Source organism: Echinops telfairi, unplaced genomic scaffold (assembly GCF_000313985.2).
Source record: "Echinops telfairi isolate 266 unplaced genomic scaffold, ASM31398v2 ScPeMD7_18;HRSCAF=68, whole genome shotgun sequence".
Lineage (NCBI taxonomy): Eukaryota > Metazoa > Chordata > Mammalia > Afrosoricida > Tenrecidae > Echinops > Echinops telfairi.
Window position 1 is genome coordinate 84,703,880 of NW_022103915.1, and position 14,588 is coordinate 84,718,467.

The window sequence follows — 14,588 nt, forward strand, 5'->3', positions numbered from 1 at the left end:
CAACTTCCAACTTTGGCCCAGGGCCATGTCCTGTGTGAGACGCCCCTCCACCCCCACCCCCAAGGCCTTGTCTTCCTGTCTCCCTCCAGCTCCTGCAGACGACTCACCGTCACATGCTGCCTTTTAATGGAACAGACAGACACTAGCGGGAGTCCGCTTGCCACAGAGCTGAGTAACAAAAACACCGACAACAAGGACAAGTGAGATTTCTCACCGCAGCAAATGCGCTTTAGGTGGCTCAGAAAATCTCTGGCCCCTTTAACGCGAATCCTTTGGAAAATAATTTTCACTGGTGGCAACAGTGACGTTACTGTAGAGTTTCCTCTCTGTTTCTCACCCATACGTGGGGTAGTTCACAACCGAAGGAGCAGCCACCAGCTTGACATTAGGAGTTACACTGCCAGGAGCGCAGATGGTCCACAAGCCAGATAATTCGCTTCTGAAGGAGAAACAGCATCTAACAAGTCTTGTGTGAGTGTAGAGTCCGGCTGGGCACACCTGGGCCACAGAACAGGCAGGCCTCTACAATTCTTTCTTATCTCTTCGTGTGTCTCCAGAACCCGGACCCACTTCCTGTGGACAGCAACCTACTGCAAAGCCCTCCAGGAAGAATTCCAAATAAATTATATACGAGGGGGGTTCCCCCCAAAAAACAATGGAATATTTTTTTCAAAGCTATGTATTTAAATTTTTTTTATGAAACAACCTTATCACCTTCAAAGCATTCTCCATTACACCTAATACCTTGGCCACATCTGCAATTCCATTCTTCGTAACTTTTTTCAAACACATCTGTTTGGATGGCTGACAGCACCTCCTTTTTTTTCTTCACCTCTTTTTTGTCATCAAATCACTGTCCTTTCATGTCCCTCTGCATTCTAGGAAACAAAAAGAAGTCCCCTGGAGCCAGGTCAGGTGAGTCAGGTACGTGGGGCGAGAGAAGCATGCTGTTTTTGCCAAAACATTGGAGCACTGAGCTGGCTGCGTGAGCAGGGACATGGTTGTGGTGGCAAAACCAGTCCCCCATCTGCCACAAATCAGGCCTTTTTGTCACACACGGTTACACAACCTCTTTAGAACCTCTAAATAGAAAGCTTGATGTACAGTCTGACCTGGTGGAATGAACTCCAAATGCACTATCCATCCTCCTCACATCAAAAAACCAAATGACATTGGCTTTAGGGGGTACTCCCTCGTAGATACCCCATCCTAAAAGAGGGGAAGCCAAGTTCCCCCTCTCCTGTGTGGACTGTGCACAGTGACGTCATTCTGTGGAAAGGTATCAAAACAGCAGCCCATGGACAGTGGAGAAACCTGGCAGACACTTTCAGTTGGGCGATCAAGCACATAATCACGTGTCCTCGCTGCTCCAGGGTCGATTCTGACGCAGTGACCCTAGAGGACAGAGTTGAACTGACCCTTTGGGTCTTGGAAACTGTAACTCTTAAAAAAAAAAAAAGAAAAGAAAAAGGCCCATCTTTCTCCCTGAGAGCTGCTGGTGGTTTAGAATGGCTGATCTTGAGGTTAGCAAGTCAACATGTAACCCACCATGCCACCAGGGCTCGAAGTGTGTCCCTCCTGTTTTGTTTTCTAATTCTATACTTTACTTTGTCCTCTGGAGGTGCCCGTAGAAATTTTCTGGTCTGCTCTTTCACGCCATCATTTCTTCCATTTGCCGTAGCTACTCTATGATTGCGAGCAGGTTCCAGAATCTCTCCTGACATCCATTTGGATCTTTCTGTCCTGTTTTGTTAATGACCTTTTGCTTTTATTATTTTATGATGTTCTTGATGTCATTCCATAGCTTATCAGATCCTCGGTCATTTGGGTGTTCGATGCATCACATCTGTTATTCAGATGTTCTTGAAATTCAGGTGGCGCATACTGTATGGTTGTATTTTGGCTCTCATGGACTGGTTTCCATTTTCTCAGCTTCAACCTGGACTTACATATGAGCAATTGATAGTCTGTGTATTAGTCTCGGTACGTTAGAGAAATAAATCCACAGCAACTCATGTATAAGAGAGTTTTATGTAAAGAAAGTATGCATCACGAAAACATCCCAACCCAATGCTGCCCAAGTCCACAAGTCCAACATTAACCCATTAACCCAACACCAGTCCACAAAGTCCTCCACCTCACAAAACAGAGGCAATGATGCCGACTGCAGGAGGAAAGCTGAGTCAGTGAACGAACAAGCATCTCAGCACTAGCAGGGGTCTCCACACCGCTGCTCCAGCACCCAGGGCTGCATCGGGATAGGTCCATGTGGCTTCTTCTTGGGGATATCTTGTAGGAAGTCAATCTTGCAAGCTGAAGCAGGGAACTGCTAAGGCAGCTGCACCCTGATGCGACCATCACAAAGAAAGAGACCCAAGAGGTAGAAAGGCGAGGCTTCACCACCCATTTATCCCTCCGCCTTTCAATTAGCCCCACACGTGATTATTGGCCAGGTTGGCCCAATGAACTAACTCAGTCTGTTTCACAGTTGACCCCTGGACTCTCGTTTTAGAGCTATTGAGCTTCTCCATCTTCTCTTCCCACAGACATAGGAAATTTGATTTCTGTGTGATCCATCTGAAGAATGCACACAGACAGCTGTCTTTGTGTTGCTGAACGAAGCATTTGTGATGAAGAGGTCATTGGTCTTCTTGGATCAAGGGGCAGTTGTTCGAACAGAACAAGGACATACTGCAGTTTCAAATCAAGAAATCTGTGCATCAGGGTTGCATCCTCTCATCATACTTAGTCAATCTGTTTGCTGAATAATCAGAGATGCTGGATTCTATGAAGAGGAATGCAGTAACAGTATTATTATTATTTTTTTTAGTAACAGTATTAGGTAGGCTTATTAACAGTCTGTGATATGCAGGTGACACAACCTTGCTTGCTGATGGGAGGAGGACCTGGAGTGCTTGCTGATGAAGATCAAGATCACAGCTTTTCATATGAATTACAGCTCATTGGAAAATGAAACTCCTCACAACTGGACCAATACATAACATCATGATAAATGGAGAAAAGATGGGCATTGTTAGGATTTCATCTTGCTTAGAACCGCTGCACAAGACTCTAAAGTGTTGAAAAGCAGGGATGGTACTTTGAGGACTTTGGTGTGCCTGACCCCAGCCATGGTGTTTTCAATCCCCTCATACGTGTGTGAAAGTTAGCCACTGACTACCAACGAAGAACCGATGCATTTGAATGATGCTGGCAGGGATAGTGAGAGTTCCGTGGACTGCTGAAGGGACAGACACATCTCTCTTGGACGAATGTTCCTCAGAAGCACGGATGGTGAGACTTTGTCTCATGTATGTTGGACATATGATCAGGAGAGACCATGGGGAGGGAGGGGAAAAATGAGGACCTAATGCCGGGGGCTTAAGTGGAGAGGAAATGTTTTGAGAATGATGCGGGCAATGAATGTACAAATGCGCTTTACACAATTGATGTATGTGTGGATTGTGATAAGAGTTGTATGAGCCCCTAATAAAACGATTTAAAAAAATTAAGAAGAAAAAAAAAAAAAAAAAGAAAGGCGGTCTATAAGACTCTTGGCCAGTAATCCTCAAAACTTGCAGTCATGAGGGAAAAAAGGTAAGTTTGAGAAACTGTCACAACTACATGTCACATGTTCTGGACGGGATCCTCGGTCAGAGAGCGACAGTAGGTAGAAACAAAGGTAATGTGAACAAAGTATAGCCTGTCCGTAATGATATAGTTATCCTGGTTTAATAATTCCGCGAACATACACCATTACAAGAAGTTAAAAGCAGTGTGTTGGGGGCGGTGATTAAATGGGGCTACATGAGAACTCTATGCTACTCGATCAATTTTTCTGTTAACCTCAAACTGTTATTAAAAAAAATGAAATCAAACATTGACAGTAGAAGAGATGGGATGGGGGGGGACACAGTACCCCCCAGGCCTCAGGCCGGCTGGAGCATTGTCTTAGATCTCCTCTGTCATTTGCGTTTCCCTCAGACTTTGGGGGCATTCCTATTGCATCTAGGCCCCTCAGGGGAGAGCTTATCCTATATATTCTCGTCCACGTTTGTAGAGCTCTCCCCCACATGCCACAGTGATCTCATTTACCCATGACTTCAGTCACTACCCATCTTCTAGAGACTTCCAAATCTCTTGGGCCTGGGCCCTGGTTCATCCAATTTTCTATTACACAGCGCCCTCTAGACGTTCAATTCAACACGTCCCAACAGAAACCCTGACTTCTAAAGCCTGTGCTTCCTGCCTCTCACTGGGAAGCTGCACCCTGGGCCCCACCCAGACGGCTCTTCCTCACAGTGCCCTCTGTCCCTCCATCCTGTCAGTGCCTCCTGCTCAGCCTTCTGGTGCTGTGTCCTCCCCATCACCGAAGGCAGGCCTTCAGCACAGCTGGGCCATCTGCTTTCCAGCGACCCTTATGCCTTTCCGAGCTCCATTCCTCCTTTTCCCATCTCCATAGCGTGGGAAAATCCATCACTAGTCTTTGGACGCATACCAGGCAGTTCTATGGCTCCCTTCCACTGTAACCTCTCCTCAGGAAGTCCTTTGTGTGGTTATTTAGCTTTGAGTTTCAGGCAGATTCACCAGAAATTCGTGACAGTGTAAACACAGTAACATACTGGGGGGAGAGTCCATTTTAAGAGTTCTGACTAGGTGAGCCCAGTTTTCTCAATGTTCAGATGGACACACACACACAAGAACCACCTTTGAAGGGGGTAATCAAAATTAGCCGCCACAAAAATGGCTGCAGAGACCACAGGAGCCCTGAGGACCATAAGCACTAGATGGCAAGTCCTGGGCTTTCGCTGCTGACAGCCCTGAAAGGAGCCTTAATAGAAGCTATTGGATGGATGTTGGGTGAACAAAACTCGAAGTCATTTAAAAAAAGACCAGGCTGACCGTCTGGTGGAATCTCCAAGAAGAGAGCCCTTAGGCAGCTTTAAAGCTGGGAACTGAACTTCCTTGTGGCTCAGCTTCCAGCCCAAAGACAGAGACCTAGGAAGGAGGTGAACAGAACACTGGGCGTCAGCATTCCCTGGAACACTCAACGCAGGCAGGGAAAGGGCAGCATTTGTGCCTGGATACAGCTCACCGGGAGGGATGGGAACTGGCTAAGGGAAGAGGTAAACACAGGGAACTGGGAAGAGTGTTGCTACACTGTGGGCATTACAATGTGTCACCAGACGAAATGTTGCATGGAAAGCCAATTCACTCTGTAAACTTTAACCAAAAAAAAAGATGATTACAGGGCCTATTAAAATTAAGACCTGAAATAAAAGTACAGATTTTAATAAAGTACAGATCGCCAGGAAAACTAGAAATGTGTTTTATAAAAGTAATTAAAAATAAAAATCTTGAAATTTAAAGAAAAAAAAAATTAAATAATGTGCTCGTTGCATAGGCACCTACGACACCAGGTGTGTAATAATAAATCCTTCCGAGCCAGCCAGGAGTCGAACCTGGAATCTTCTGATCCGTAGTCAGACGCGTTATCCATTGCGCCACTGGCCCCAAGACGGGGAAGGCTGGCTCATTGATGACACTTCAAGCTTATACTGCAGGGCTTCATGGGACGTGTAGTTTTAACCAATGCGGCCAAAGTATGAAGTATTCTGGGAAATTGAAGTTTGTCGCGAACCCGATTGGTGGGTTTTCGGGAGCCACGCCATACGTCACTGTGCAGCCCTCGGATTGGCGGGAGGAGGCATTTCCCGCCTTCTCCGGCTCCTCTTCGCGAGTTGAGGAAGACGCTCTGGTTGTTAGGGCAACTGGTCCCGCCTTCCGGTTTTTTTTTCCTCCTCGGGTTTTGATTGGCTGCTGGTATCAAGGAATCCCGGCGTGGACCGCGGGAGGGGAAAGATGGCGGCAATGGCGGTCGGGGGTACCGGGGGTAGCCGCGTGTCCAGCGGAAGGGACCTGAATTGTGTCCCCGAAATAGCTGATACGTTGGGGGCTGTGGCCAAACAGGGGTGAGGACCTGGGCCTCCGCGAGTGTAACGCGGGGCCCGAACTCGCGGCCCGCGAGGGCGGACGAGTTAGTCATCTCCGAGAGGCAGGGGTGAGGGAGTCGGCGTGGGGAGCAGGGAGGCGGGAGGTGCCTCGCTTCCACGAGGAGAGAAAAGAAACTTGCGGGCGTGTGTGGTCACTGGGCCCAAAAGCCAGGGGGACTGCTGAGTCCCCCCAGTACCGGGATCGGAGGGCAGAGTTGCCTGGGAGTGGGGGCCAGTGCTGGAGAGGAGGAGGGAGGGAGGCGTGGGCATCGTGGGGCACATTTGGATGTGACAGTCCAGAAGGCCAGTGGCAACAGAGCAGGAAGAATTCGACTTGGCTTGGGTTTCCCCCGCTTACTCATCTTCTCCATGCTTTTTGGGGGTGCAGGGGGGCACAATGCAGCGGTATTGGTATACTCCACCGTGGCTGAACGCCGCCGCAGCCCCGTGGGGTGACGGATGGCAAACGTAAAGGGCTCTGCTGAACTGAGGTAGTCTAAAGCCACCTGCCTGGATCTCTCTTTACGTAGTGACTCTGGGTCTGTCGCGGTTGTAGGTTTGATTTCCTGTGCATGCCTGTCTTCCACCCGCGTTTCAAGAGGGAGTTCACTCAGGAACCTGCTAAGAATCGGCCTGGTCCCCAGACACGATCTGACCTACTGCTGTCAGGAAGGGGTAGGGACCATTCCATGCGCCCCTTGATTGTTGGAGGCAGTAACAACCTCTTCTTTATCAGGGTCCTTATTCACTAACTTTCCTGACCTGGGAATATTGACTAGCCCCCTGGGAATCAGATCCTCCTTATTTCCCCCCATGCTTACTTGAGGAAAGCCTTAACTGCTCTGTTCTGGATCCAGCTGTCCTGATAGAAAAAGCCCTTGTCTCATTTCTCTCCCGTTCCCTGCTAAGAACGATGCTTTTTAGCAAGAGTAACATGCTGAGCCTCATTCCGTTTCTGTCTGTCTTGTCTGGGTGATTGCAGACTGGAATACACTAATCGTTGGCAAGCTGTCGCCATGGATTCGCCCAGATTCAAAAGTGGAGAAGATTCGCCGGAACTCAGAGGCGGTAAGGGTATTTCACATCGCCACAGGCTCTTTCTAATGAGGTGACCTGTCCCTGAGCTGGGTGTGGAAAGCAGTTTTTCCTCTCATAACTTGGTGGCTCAAGTGTCTGATATAATTGAGTGAAAGCAACTTGGGTGGTTACCTCTTAACCGTCTCCTGTTAATCTCCCATGTCCAGGCCATGTTACAGGAGCTGAATTTTGGGGCATATCTGGGACTCCCAGCTTTCCTGCTGCCCCTCAATCAGGAGGATAACACTAACCTGGCCAGAGTTTTGACCAACCACATCCACACTGGCCACCACTCTTCTATGGTATGTATGCTGGGGGCTCTTCTCCTGTTGTGTCGTACCTGGCTGTGCTGGGTGTCTTCTTGTGCCTAGCCATTCAGTGTTTGGTGCGCCGCAGGCTGAGTTAAAGCCTTAGCACTGGCCACCCTCAAATGAAAAGTGATACGCAGACGGTTGCGAAACACAGAACATGGGATATTTTATGTCCAGAAACTTGAGTCGAAATAAAGGACAAGGCAGACATGTCCACAAGTCCAGACACAGGTACATGTCCTTGTGTACACGCCTAGAATCTCACATTGGGGACGACACGACTTGTCTGGTGTGGCTCATGTAAGACTGCAGCAAGCCTTCTGGACTCGGTGGGTTGAAAGGGGTGGTCTACATCGGGTTCCTCTGTGTGTGCAGTTCTGGATGCGAGTGCCCTTGGTGGCACCAGAGGACCTGCGGGACGATGTCATCGAGAACGCACCAGCGACACACGCAGACGAGTACAGCGGGGAGGAGAGGACCTGGATGTGGTATGTCTCGCTGGTGCTCTTCTGTAAAGGCAAAGACTGGGGGCGGGGAACTATAGGTGGAACCTTTAGGGAGGGCTCCTGGGAGCTTAGTCAGTTGGGAGCCCTCTAAATTTGTCTCGATTGTACCGTCCCTGACCCTGCACAGGTGGCACAACTTCCGCACTTTGTGTGACTACAGCAAGAGAATTGCAGTGGGTAAGTCCGGGCTCCTGGGTTAGGTGTGCCTTCTTCAAGGCCTCTGACTAGGAATCGGGAGTTACAGTGTCGTGTGCTGCTGGGGCAATTTTGCTACTTTGCTACTTTCGCTGCACCTCAGTTGGCCGTGCTCCTAAAAAAAAGTAGTGAACGGACCTCGTAGAAAGGAACGAAGAAGGGCTTCTTGCCTGGCAGACGTTGACTGGTTTTTCTTTCTCTTTCCTTGTGGAGCTCTTGAAGTGGGGGCTGACCTCCCATCTAATCATGTCATCGATCGTTGGCTTGGGGAGCCCATCAAAGCAGCCATTCTCCCCACCAGCATTTTCCTGACCAATAAGAAGGGGTTTCCTGTTCTTTCCAAGATGCACCAGAGGCTCATCTTCAGGCTCCTCAAGGTGAGTGGGACCCAAACCAAGGTCACTGCCGCCAAGTCAATGTGGACTCATAGCAACCCTTACCCCCAAGGCAGGGTAGGACCAACTGCTCCTATGGGTTTCCAAGGCGGTCACTGTGTACGGGAGTAGAAAGTCCCATTTTGCTCCCGTGGAGCGACTGGTGGTTTTGAACTGCTGGCTTTGCAGATCGCAGCCCAACACGTAATATAACCACTACGCCACCAGGGCTCCCAGAGGGGGGGGCTGGAGCTGTGTTCAGATGTGTGTGCTGCTGCTTTTGTTTCCCCATGAGGCTGACTCTTCCTGAAGAGCTATTTCCATAAAGTTGGTGTCGAAGGTGTTAAGGCAAATGGCAGTGGGAGCCCCCTCAAAGCTTTCCAGCAGAACCAGACCTCTGGAGAACTATGCAGATGCTTTGTTTAAGAAGTTACAGCAGCGATCCACGGGGACTTTGAAACCAGGAGGATTCTCACTGGGCAGAAAAGGACTTTATAAGCTCAGGAGGGGGTGAGGGGGTGGGGCCAGGAAGCGGAGAGCTGCGGCTCTGGCTCGTTTTGGCCGGAAGCTGTAAGAGCAGCCCCAGAATCTTGGTTCGAGGGCTGACTGTCTGGCTCTTCTCCCAGCTGGAGGTGCAGTTCATCCTCACTGGCACCAACCACCACTCGGAGAAGGAGTTCTGCTCCTATCTGCAGTACCTGGAATACTTGAGCCAGAACCGCCCGCCACCCAATGCCTACGAACTCTTTGCCAAGGGCTATGAAGACTACCTGCAGTCCCCACTCCAGGTAGGTCTGGAGCACTCAGGGGAACTCTGGGGTGGGGGTTGGTTGGGGGGGGTTCCGGGGGATGTGTCGGGAGAACGAGTGCCCTGAATCCCTTCCCAAACTCAGGAGGGGCAGTATGAAATTTTTGGTGTTCTCAGGCATCCCCCCCCTCCCCCCTTAGAAATTGGCTTACCTTGTCTTTTTCTTTTTTTTCGATCATTTTATTGGGGGCTCATACAACTCTTATCACAATCCATACATACCCCCCCCCTTAGAAATTGGCTTACCTTGTCTTTTTCTTTTTTTTCCATCATTTTATTGGGGGCTCATACAACTCTTATCACAATCCATACATACATCCATTATGTCAAGCATATTTGTACATTTGTTGCCATCATCATTCTCAAAACATTTGCTTTCTACTTGAGCCTTTGGTATCAGCTCCTCGTTTTTTCCTGTTTACCCACTTTTCTGTTGTCCACCCCCAGGGAGGAGGTTATATGTAGATCCTTGTAATCGGTTCCCCCTTTCCACCCCACCCTCCCTCTACCCTCTTACCTTGTCTTTTTCATCTCTTTTGTTAGCCGCTGATGGACAACCTCGAATCGCAGACGTACGAAGTGTTTGAAAAAGATCCCATCAAATACTCACAGTACCAGCAGGTACCGTGCGGGTCCCAGGCCGGGGCAAGTGTGGGGCCAGGGTCCCCTGGGTGAGTGGGTGATGGCCAGGAGTCCCTTCCTGCTGAAGCCTCCTCCCCTTCCCCTCCCCAGGCCATCTATAAATGTCTGCTGGACCGAGTACCCGAGGAAGAAAAGGAAACCAACGTCCAGTAAGTGTTCTCCCTGCCACCCCAGGGACTCACCTGCCCCTGCTCTAGATGCAAGTCCAGGTGACTCGCGCGCGCTCGCGCGTCCTTTCTCAGGGTGCTGATGGTGTTAGGAGCAGGCCGAGGTCCCCTGGTAAACGCCTCCCTTCGGGCAGCCAAGCAGGCAGACAGGCGGGTCAAGCTGTACGCCGTGGAGAAAAACCCAAACGCCGTGGTGACGTGAGTGGCTTCCCTGGCAGTGCCTCTGGCCTCATTTCCTCCCAGTGTCCTCACCCGCAGCTTCTGTCCTAGGCTGGAGAACTGGCAGTTTGAAGAATGGGGGAGCCAGGTGACGGTCGTCTCTTCTGACATGCGGGAATGGGTGGCTCCCGAGAAGGCAGACATCATTGTCAGTGAGCTGCTGGGTTCCTTCGCCGACAACGAGCTGTCCCCTGAGTGCCTGGATGGAGCCCAGCACTTCTTAAAAGGTGCCTGCCCCCTGGGGTGGCGGCAGGCAGGAAGGGATGGATTTACCGAGTTGGGGAGGCTGGGCAGGGGTGGGGAGCACAGGGAGGAAACCTGAGAGGGGGCTATAAGGTTGAGGGGAAGGTGGGTTGGGCCTGGGTCCAATCCTAGAGGTTTGAAACCTGCTGCTCTTGCTGGCTCTGTGACTAGCAGTGCCGCCGTGTGTCAATCTCCATGTGTGTATCTGGGAAGTGAGAAGAGGGTGGAGTCCGGGTTTCTGCTTGAGCTCTGTGGACGTCCCGAGCTGACGTGTAGCTGCTCTTAGTTAGCTTTCATTAGACTCTCAAAGGGTGTTGTTCCCCACGAAGGTTACAGACCGGGAACGATTCCCCGACAGCTCAGGTTCCTCCCAGTTTTAATCTTTTCTGTGGCACTGCACGTGGAATCCCCCCTGACAAGAGTATGGGCGCAGGCCGGCCCAGGAATGTGATGGGAGGCGGGGTCTGTTTTGATGTTGAAGGGCGCGTTGGTAGAGCCTCAGTTAGTAGGGCATATACACCACTTCTCTCCCATGGGAACTGGTCTGACCCTCCTGCCCTGCAGATGATGGGGTGAGCATCCCTGGGGAGTACACCTCCTTCTTGGCGCCCATCTCTTCCTCCAAGCTGTACAATGAGGTCCGAGCTTGTCGGGAGAAAGACCGAGACCCTGAGGTAAAGAGCCCTCTTCTGGAAGGAACCCAGTTCTCTTTAGAGAAAAGTTTTCCTGTTTTGATGTTCAATGATTTTCTTCTCCGGGGAAGGGAAAGGGGAGGGGTGTTGGAAGATAGTCGTTGAAATGAAACCGTTTTTATGTTTACCCTTGCCTGTCTTCTCCAGCTCTCAGCTTGTTTTCTCTCTCTCTCTCACGTGGGACAGGCCCAGTTTGAGATGCCCTATGTGGTGCGGCTGCACAACTTCCACCAGCTGTCTGCACCACAGCCCTGTTTTACCTTCAGCCATCCCAACAGAGGTGAGTTCTTGCCTGGCGGGCTGACTCCACGGGTGTGAGCACACCTCTTGGTCTCTGCCTTTGCCGCCCAGGACTGCGCTGTTCCAGCGTCCCTTTGAGGTATTCTTATTCAATGTCCCTAAGGCCCTGGCGCCGTACCATCCACACACCTCTTCCCTGACAGATCCCATGATTGACAACAACCGCTACCGCACCTTGGACTTCCCCGTGGAGGTGAACACAGTGCTGCATGGCTTTGCTGGCTACTTCGAGACAGTGCTTTACCAAGACATCACTCTGAGTGAGTGTGTGGGCCCTGACGGGGCCCATGGGCCCACTGCCTGGGCAGCAAATGCACACGTTGGTGTAGGTGCACTGGAGTACAAGGGTCAGTGGGTGAAGACTGGTAATGACCTGTTTTGTCAGGTCACAGTTGAGAGCCCTGTTCAGAAGAGGCAGAAGGCTGAGTGGTAGAGCGTTTTCTCTTTTTGTTATTTTGTCCACACAGGTATCCGTCCCGAGACTCACTCTCCTGGGATGTTCTCCTGGTTTCCCATCCTCTTCCCCATTAAGGTAGGAGCCACCTTTACGACTCTGTACATGGGCTAGATCTCACCTGTGGTGTCCCTGTCTCTCTCCTTCTCCCAGCATGACCCATATTTTACTGCTCTCACATGTTCTTGGAGCCCCGAGTAGATCTTTGGTGATCTGTAGTGACTTCCCCCTGGTCGCCTCCCAGCGGCTTCCTCTGCTGCCCATTCTCTACCTTGAGCAACAGTGTTCGAAAGGCAAACCTGATCATATTTCTTTCCTGCTTAAAACACCTTCAGATGCTTACCCTAGTCCGCAGGATAAAGACAAATTCTGAACGTGGCATCTAAGGCTGGCAGCCCAATGTGGTTCTTGCGTGCCTTGTCTGCTGCCGCCCTCCTGCATTGCTTCTTTGGTTCTCTGAGCCTTGAGTGCTGTTTGCTTTCAGCCTCAGAATTTCACAAGGTTTTTTCTCGGCCAGGACAGGTCTTTGCTCCTCTCTTCACCCCGTGAAATTCATCTTCGAGGTCTCTTCCTACTGTCAAACATTCTCTAGCTTCTGAGGCCAGCTTAATGTTACCGATCCTTCTCTAAGGATGTAGCATAGCACCCTGTACGTGTTGAAAACACCGCCCTGGGATGTTCATTCAGTGTGACATCGTTCATTGTTGAGGGCGACTTCACTGAGCTTCTCGTGCCCTGCCACGTCACACTCGAGAGCCTCAGCCCTGAACCTGAGCCCTGCTGTGTTTGTTTCCCTGCAGCAGCCCATCGCGGTGCGCGAAGGCCAGACGGTCTGTGTGTGCTTCTGGCGCTGCAGCAGTTCTAAGAAGGTGTGGTATGAGTGGGCCGTGACAGCCCCAGTCTGCTCTGCCATTCACAACCCCACCGGCCGCTCATACACCATCGGCCTCTAGCCCTGCCTACAAGTGCCCAAAGCCGTGGAAGCAGCTTCCGGTTGTGCTCCTCTAGCTCAGAAGGTGCAGTGATCACGGGGCCGTGGTTCCCCTTGGCCATCCGAGAGGAGGCTGCCGGTCTGCTTTCCTGCCTCACACCAAAGTGGGCCGAGGATGAGACTTTGTTGCAGGGCTCACGCTACCAATCTGTGACGACTTCAGGCCAGGACTTGAAGAATCCAGCTGGGTCTGAAGTCAGTCACCACCACCAGGCCCTCCGCCTCAAGAGCTCCCTGGGAGTCCTAAGAACATTTGGATGGAATGCATTTTCAGCCCTTTCTCTATCCATCTCTGTTCCCATTTTGGTGGTTTGTGTAGGAGGAAATACAAATAAAGTGAAGTTGTGGCCTTTCCTGCTCTGACCTCGCTGCCCCTCTATTTTTCTCACACCTCACTTCACACTTAACGCTGACTCGTAGTTGTTGGTTATTCGATAGGCTAGGGTAGGACTGTCCTAGAGAGTTTCCAAACTCATCTTAAGGGATGGAGGCAGACTGGCACGTGTTTCTCTGATGGACTGGCTGCCGAGTTCACGCTGGGTCTTTTAGTTAGCTAGCAGTCGAGCGCTTTAACCGACACCTCACTTGGACTCACCTGTACTCAGCTTTGTGCCCTTGTGTTGTCCAAGACCCACGGAGGCCTAGATCTAGTCCCTGTTCTAAAGGTGACTTGGACCCCTGGCCATAGACCTTTCTGAGACTTTTGTTTAAAACCGCCGGAGAGATTGTCCTCACTGTACAGCAAGTGTATAGGGCACTGACTTGGCCTGAGGATGTGAACTCGGGATCCAGTGGGGCCCATAAAACGCACTAGCCAGGAGGACAGATTTGTGACAAGTCCTGCACATCCCAGGCATTGAACGCCGCAGGAGGTAGCACCCAGCAAATAATGGGAACGGGGAGTGATACATCTATAACGTCCTGGGGAGCGAAGACGACCCTCAGGAAATTCTTAGGGTCCACCAAGCACACCTATCACAGTTTCCACCCTGGCTCCGCCTGCCGCGCTGACCTAGCCCACCCCCCAGTGTCAGACTAGGATGGATCCGATGGGGTCCTGTCCGCTGGGCTTTGATCCGCCTTCCGCGTGTGATTTAACCAATGAGAGTGGTGAGCGGCTTCAGAAGCCGCCGGGTTTCTGAGAGGCTAGCCAATCAGTGACGAGTTGGTGGTTGCTATGAGACATTTCAGGTTGGTTCCACCCAAGCTTGGGGTGTCAGCCAATGAGAATCTACTTTGGCCGGTTGCCACGATACCGGTGAGCGACTCGACGCATGCGCAAGCCGGGCCCGGTGCTGGGAGCCCGCTGCGCGGCCGCCGTTTCGCGGGAAGAAGAGCAGCTCCGGCTGCGCTTATTCCTGACACTCTGGGAGATATCGCGCCTCGCACCCCCCCGGAGAGGGCCGGGAGCCCTCTGCGGGGACCCGGAACTGGTGAGAACCCCCAAACCCAGTCCTCCCCCCCCGCTCCGCCACGTCACCTTTGCGTGACGGCGCCCCCCTGACGTCACGAGCGGTGTCGGGCGGCCACTTGCCCGCTGGGTCTGGTGATCTGAAAGGGTTCGCGGCCGCGTGCCGTGGCTGGCGCGGGCTTAGGGACGGCCCCTCGTGGGGCCC

At 51.5% G+C, this 14,588-nt stretch overlaps 2 protein-coding genes and 1 non-coding gene across 3 annotated transcripts in view; 2 read left to right on the forward strand and 1 right to left on the reverse strand.

The window, feature by feature from the left end:
* Window positions 1–5,441: 5,441 nt before the first annotated feature.
* Window positions 5,442–5,514, reverse strand: TRNAR-ACG. The gene has a single exon. It is a non-coding gene; the product is annotated as a tRNA-Arg (tRNA).
* Window positions 5,515–5,862: 348 nt separating this feature from the next.
* Window positions 5,863–13,335, forward strand: PRMT5 (protein arginine methyltransferase 5). Its single transcript, XM_004698468.4, has 17 exons — window positions 5,863–5,972; window positions 6,550–6,668; window positions 6,976–7,061; window positions 7,238–7,372; window positions 7,757–7,869; window positions 8,015–8,064; window positions 8,296–8,459; window positions 9,083–9,244; window positions 9,808–9,885; window positions 9,997–10,055; window positions 10,149–10,271; window positions 10,344–10,519; window positions 11,100–11,209; window positions 11,414–11,507; window positions 11,671–11,787; window positions 11,995–12,059; window positions 12,782–13,335. Exons 1-17 carry the CDS (start codon window positions 5,863–5,865, stop codon window positions 12,932–12,934), a joined length of 1,914 nt encoding a protein of 637 aa, XP_004698525.1. The 3' UTR covers window positions 12,935–13,335.
* Window positions 13,336–14,246: 911 nt separating this feature from the next.
* The window catches only part of RBM23 (RNA binding motif protein 23), a 16,775-nt gene continuing 16,433 nt past the window's right edge, over window positions 14,247–14,588 (forward strand). Inside the window, 1 exon segment of the mRNA XM_045287664.1 lies at window positions 14,247–14,458. Within this exon segment, the coding sequence (XP_045143599.1) occupies window positions 14,247–14,458 (212 nt within the window).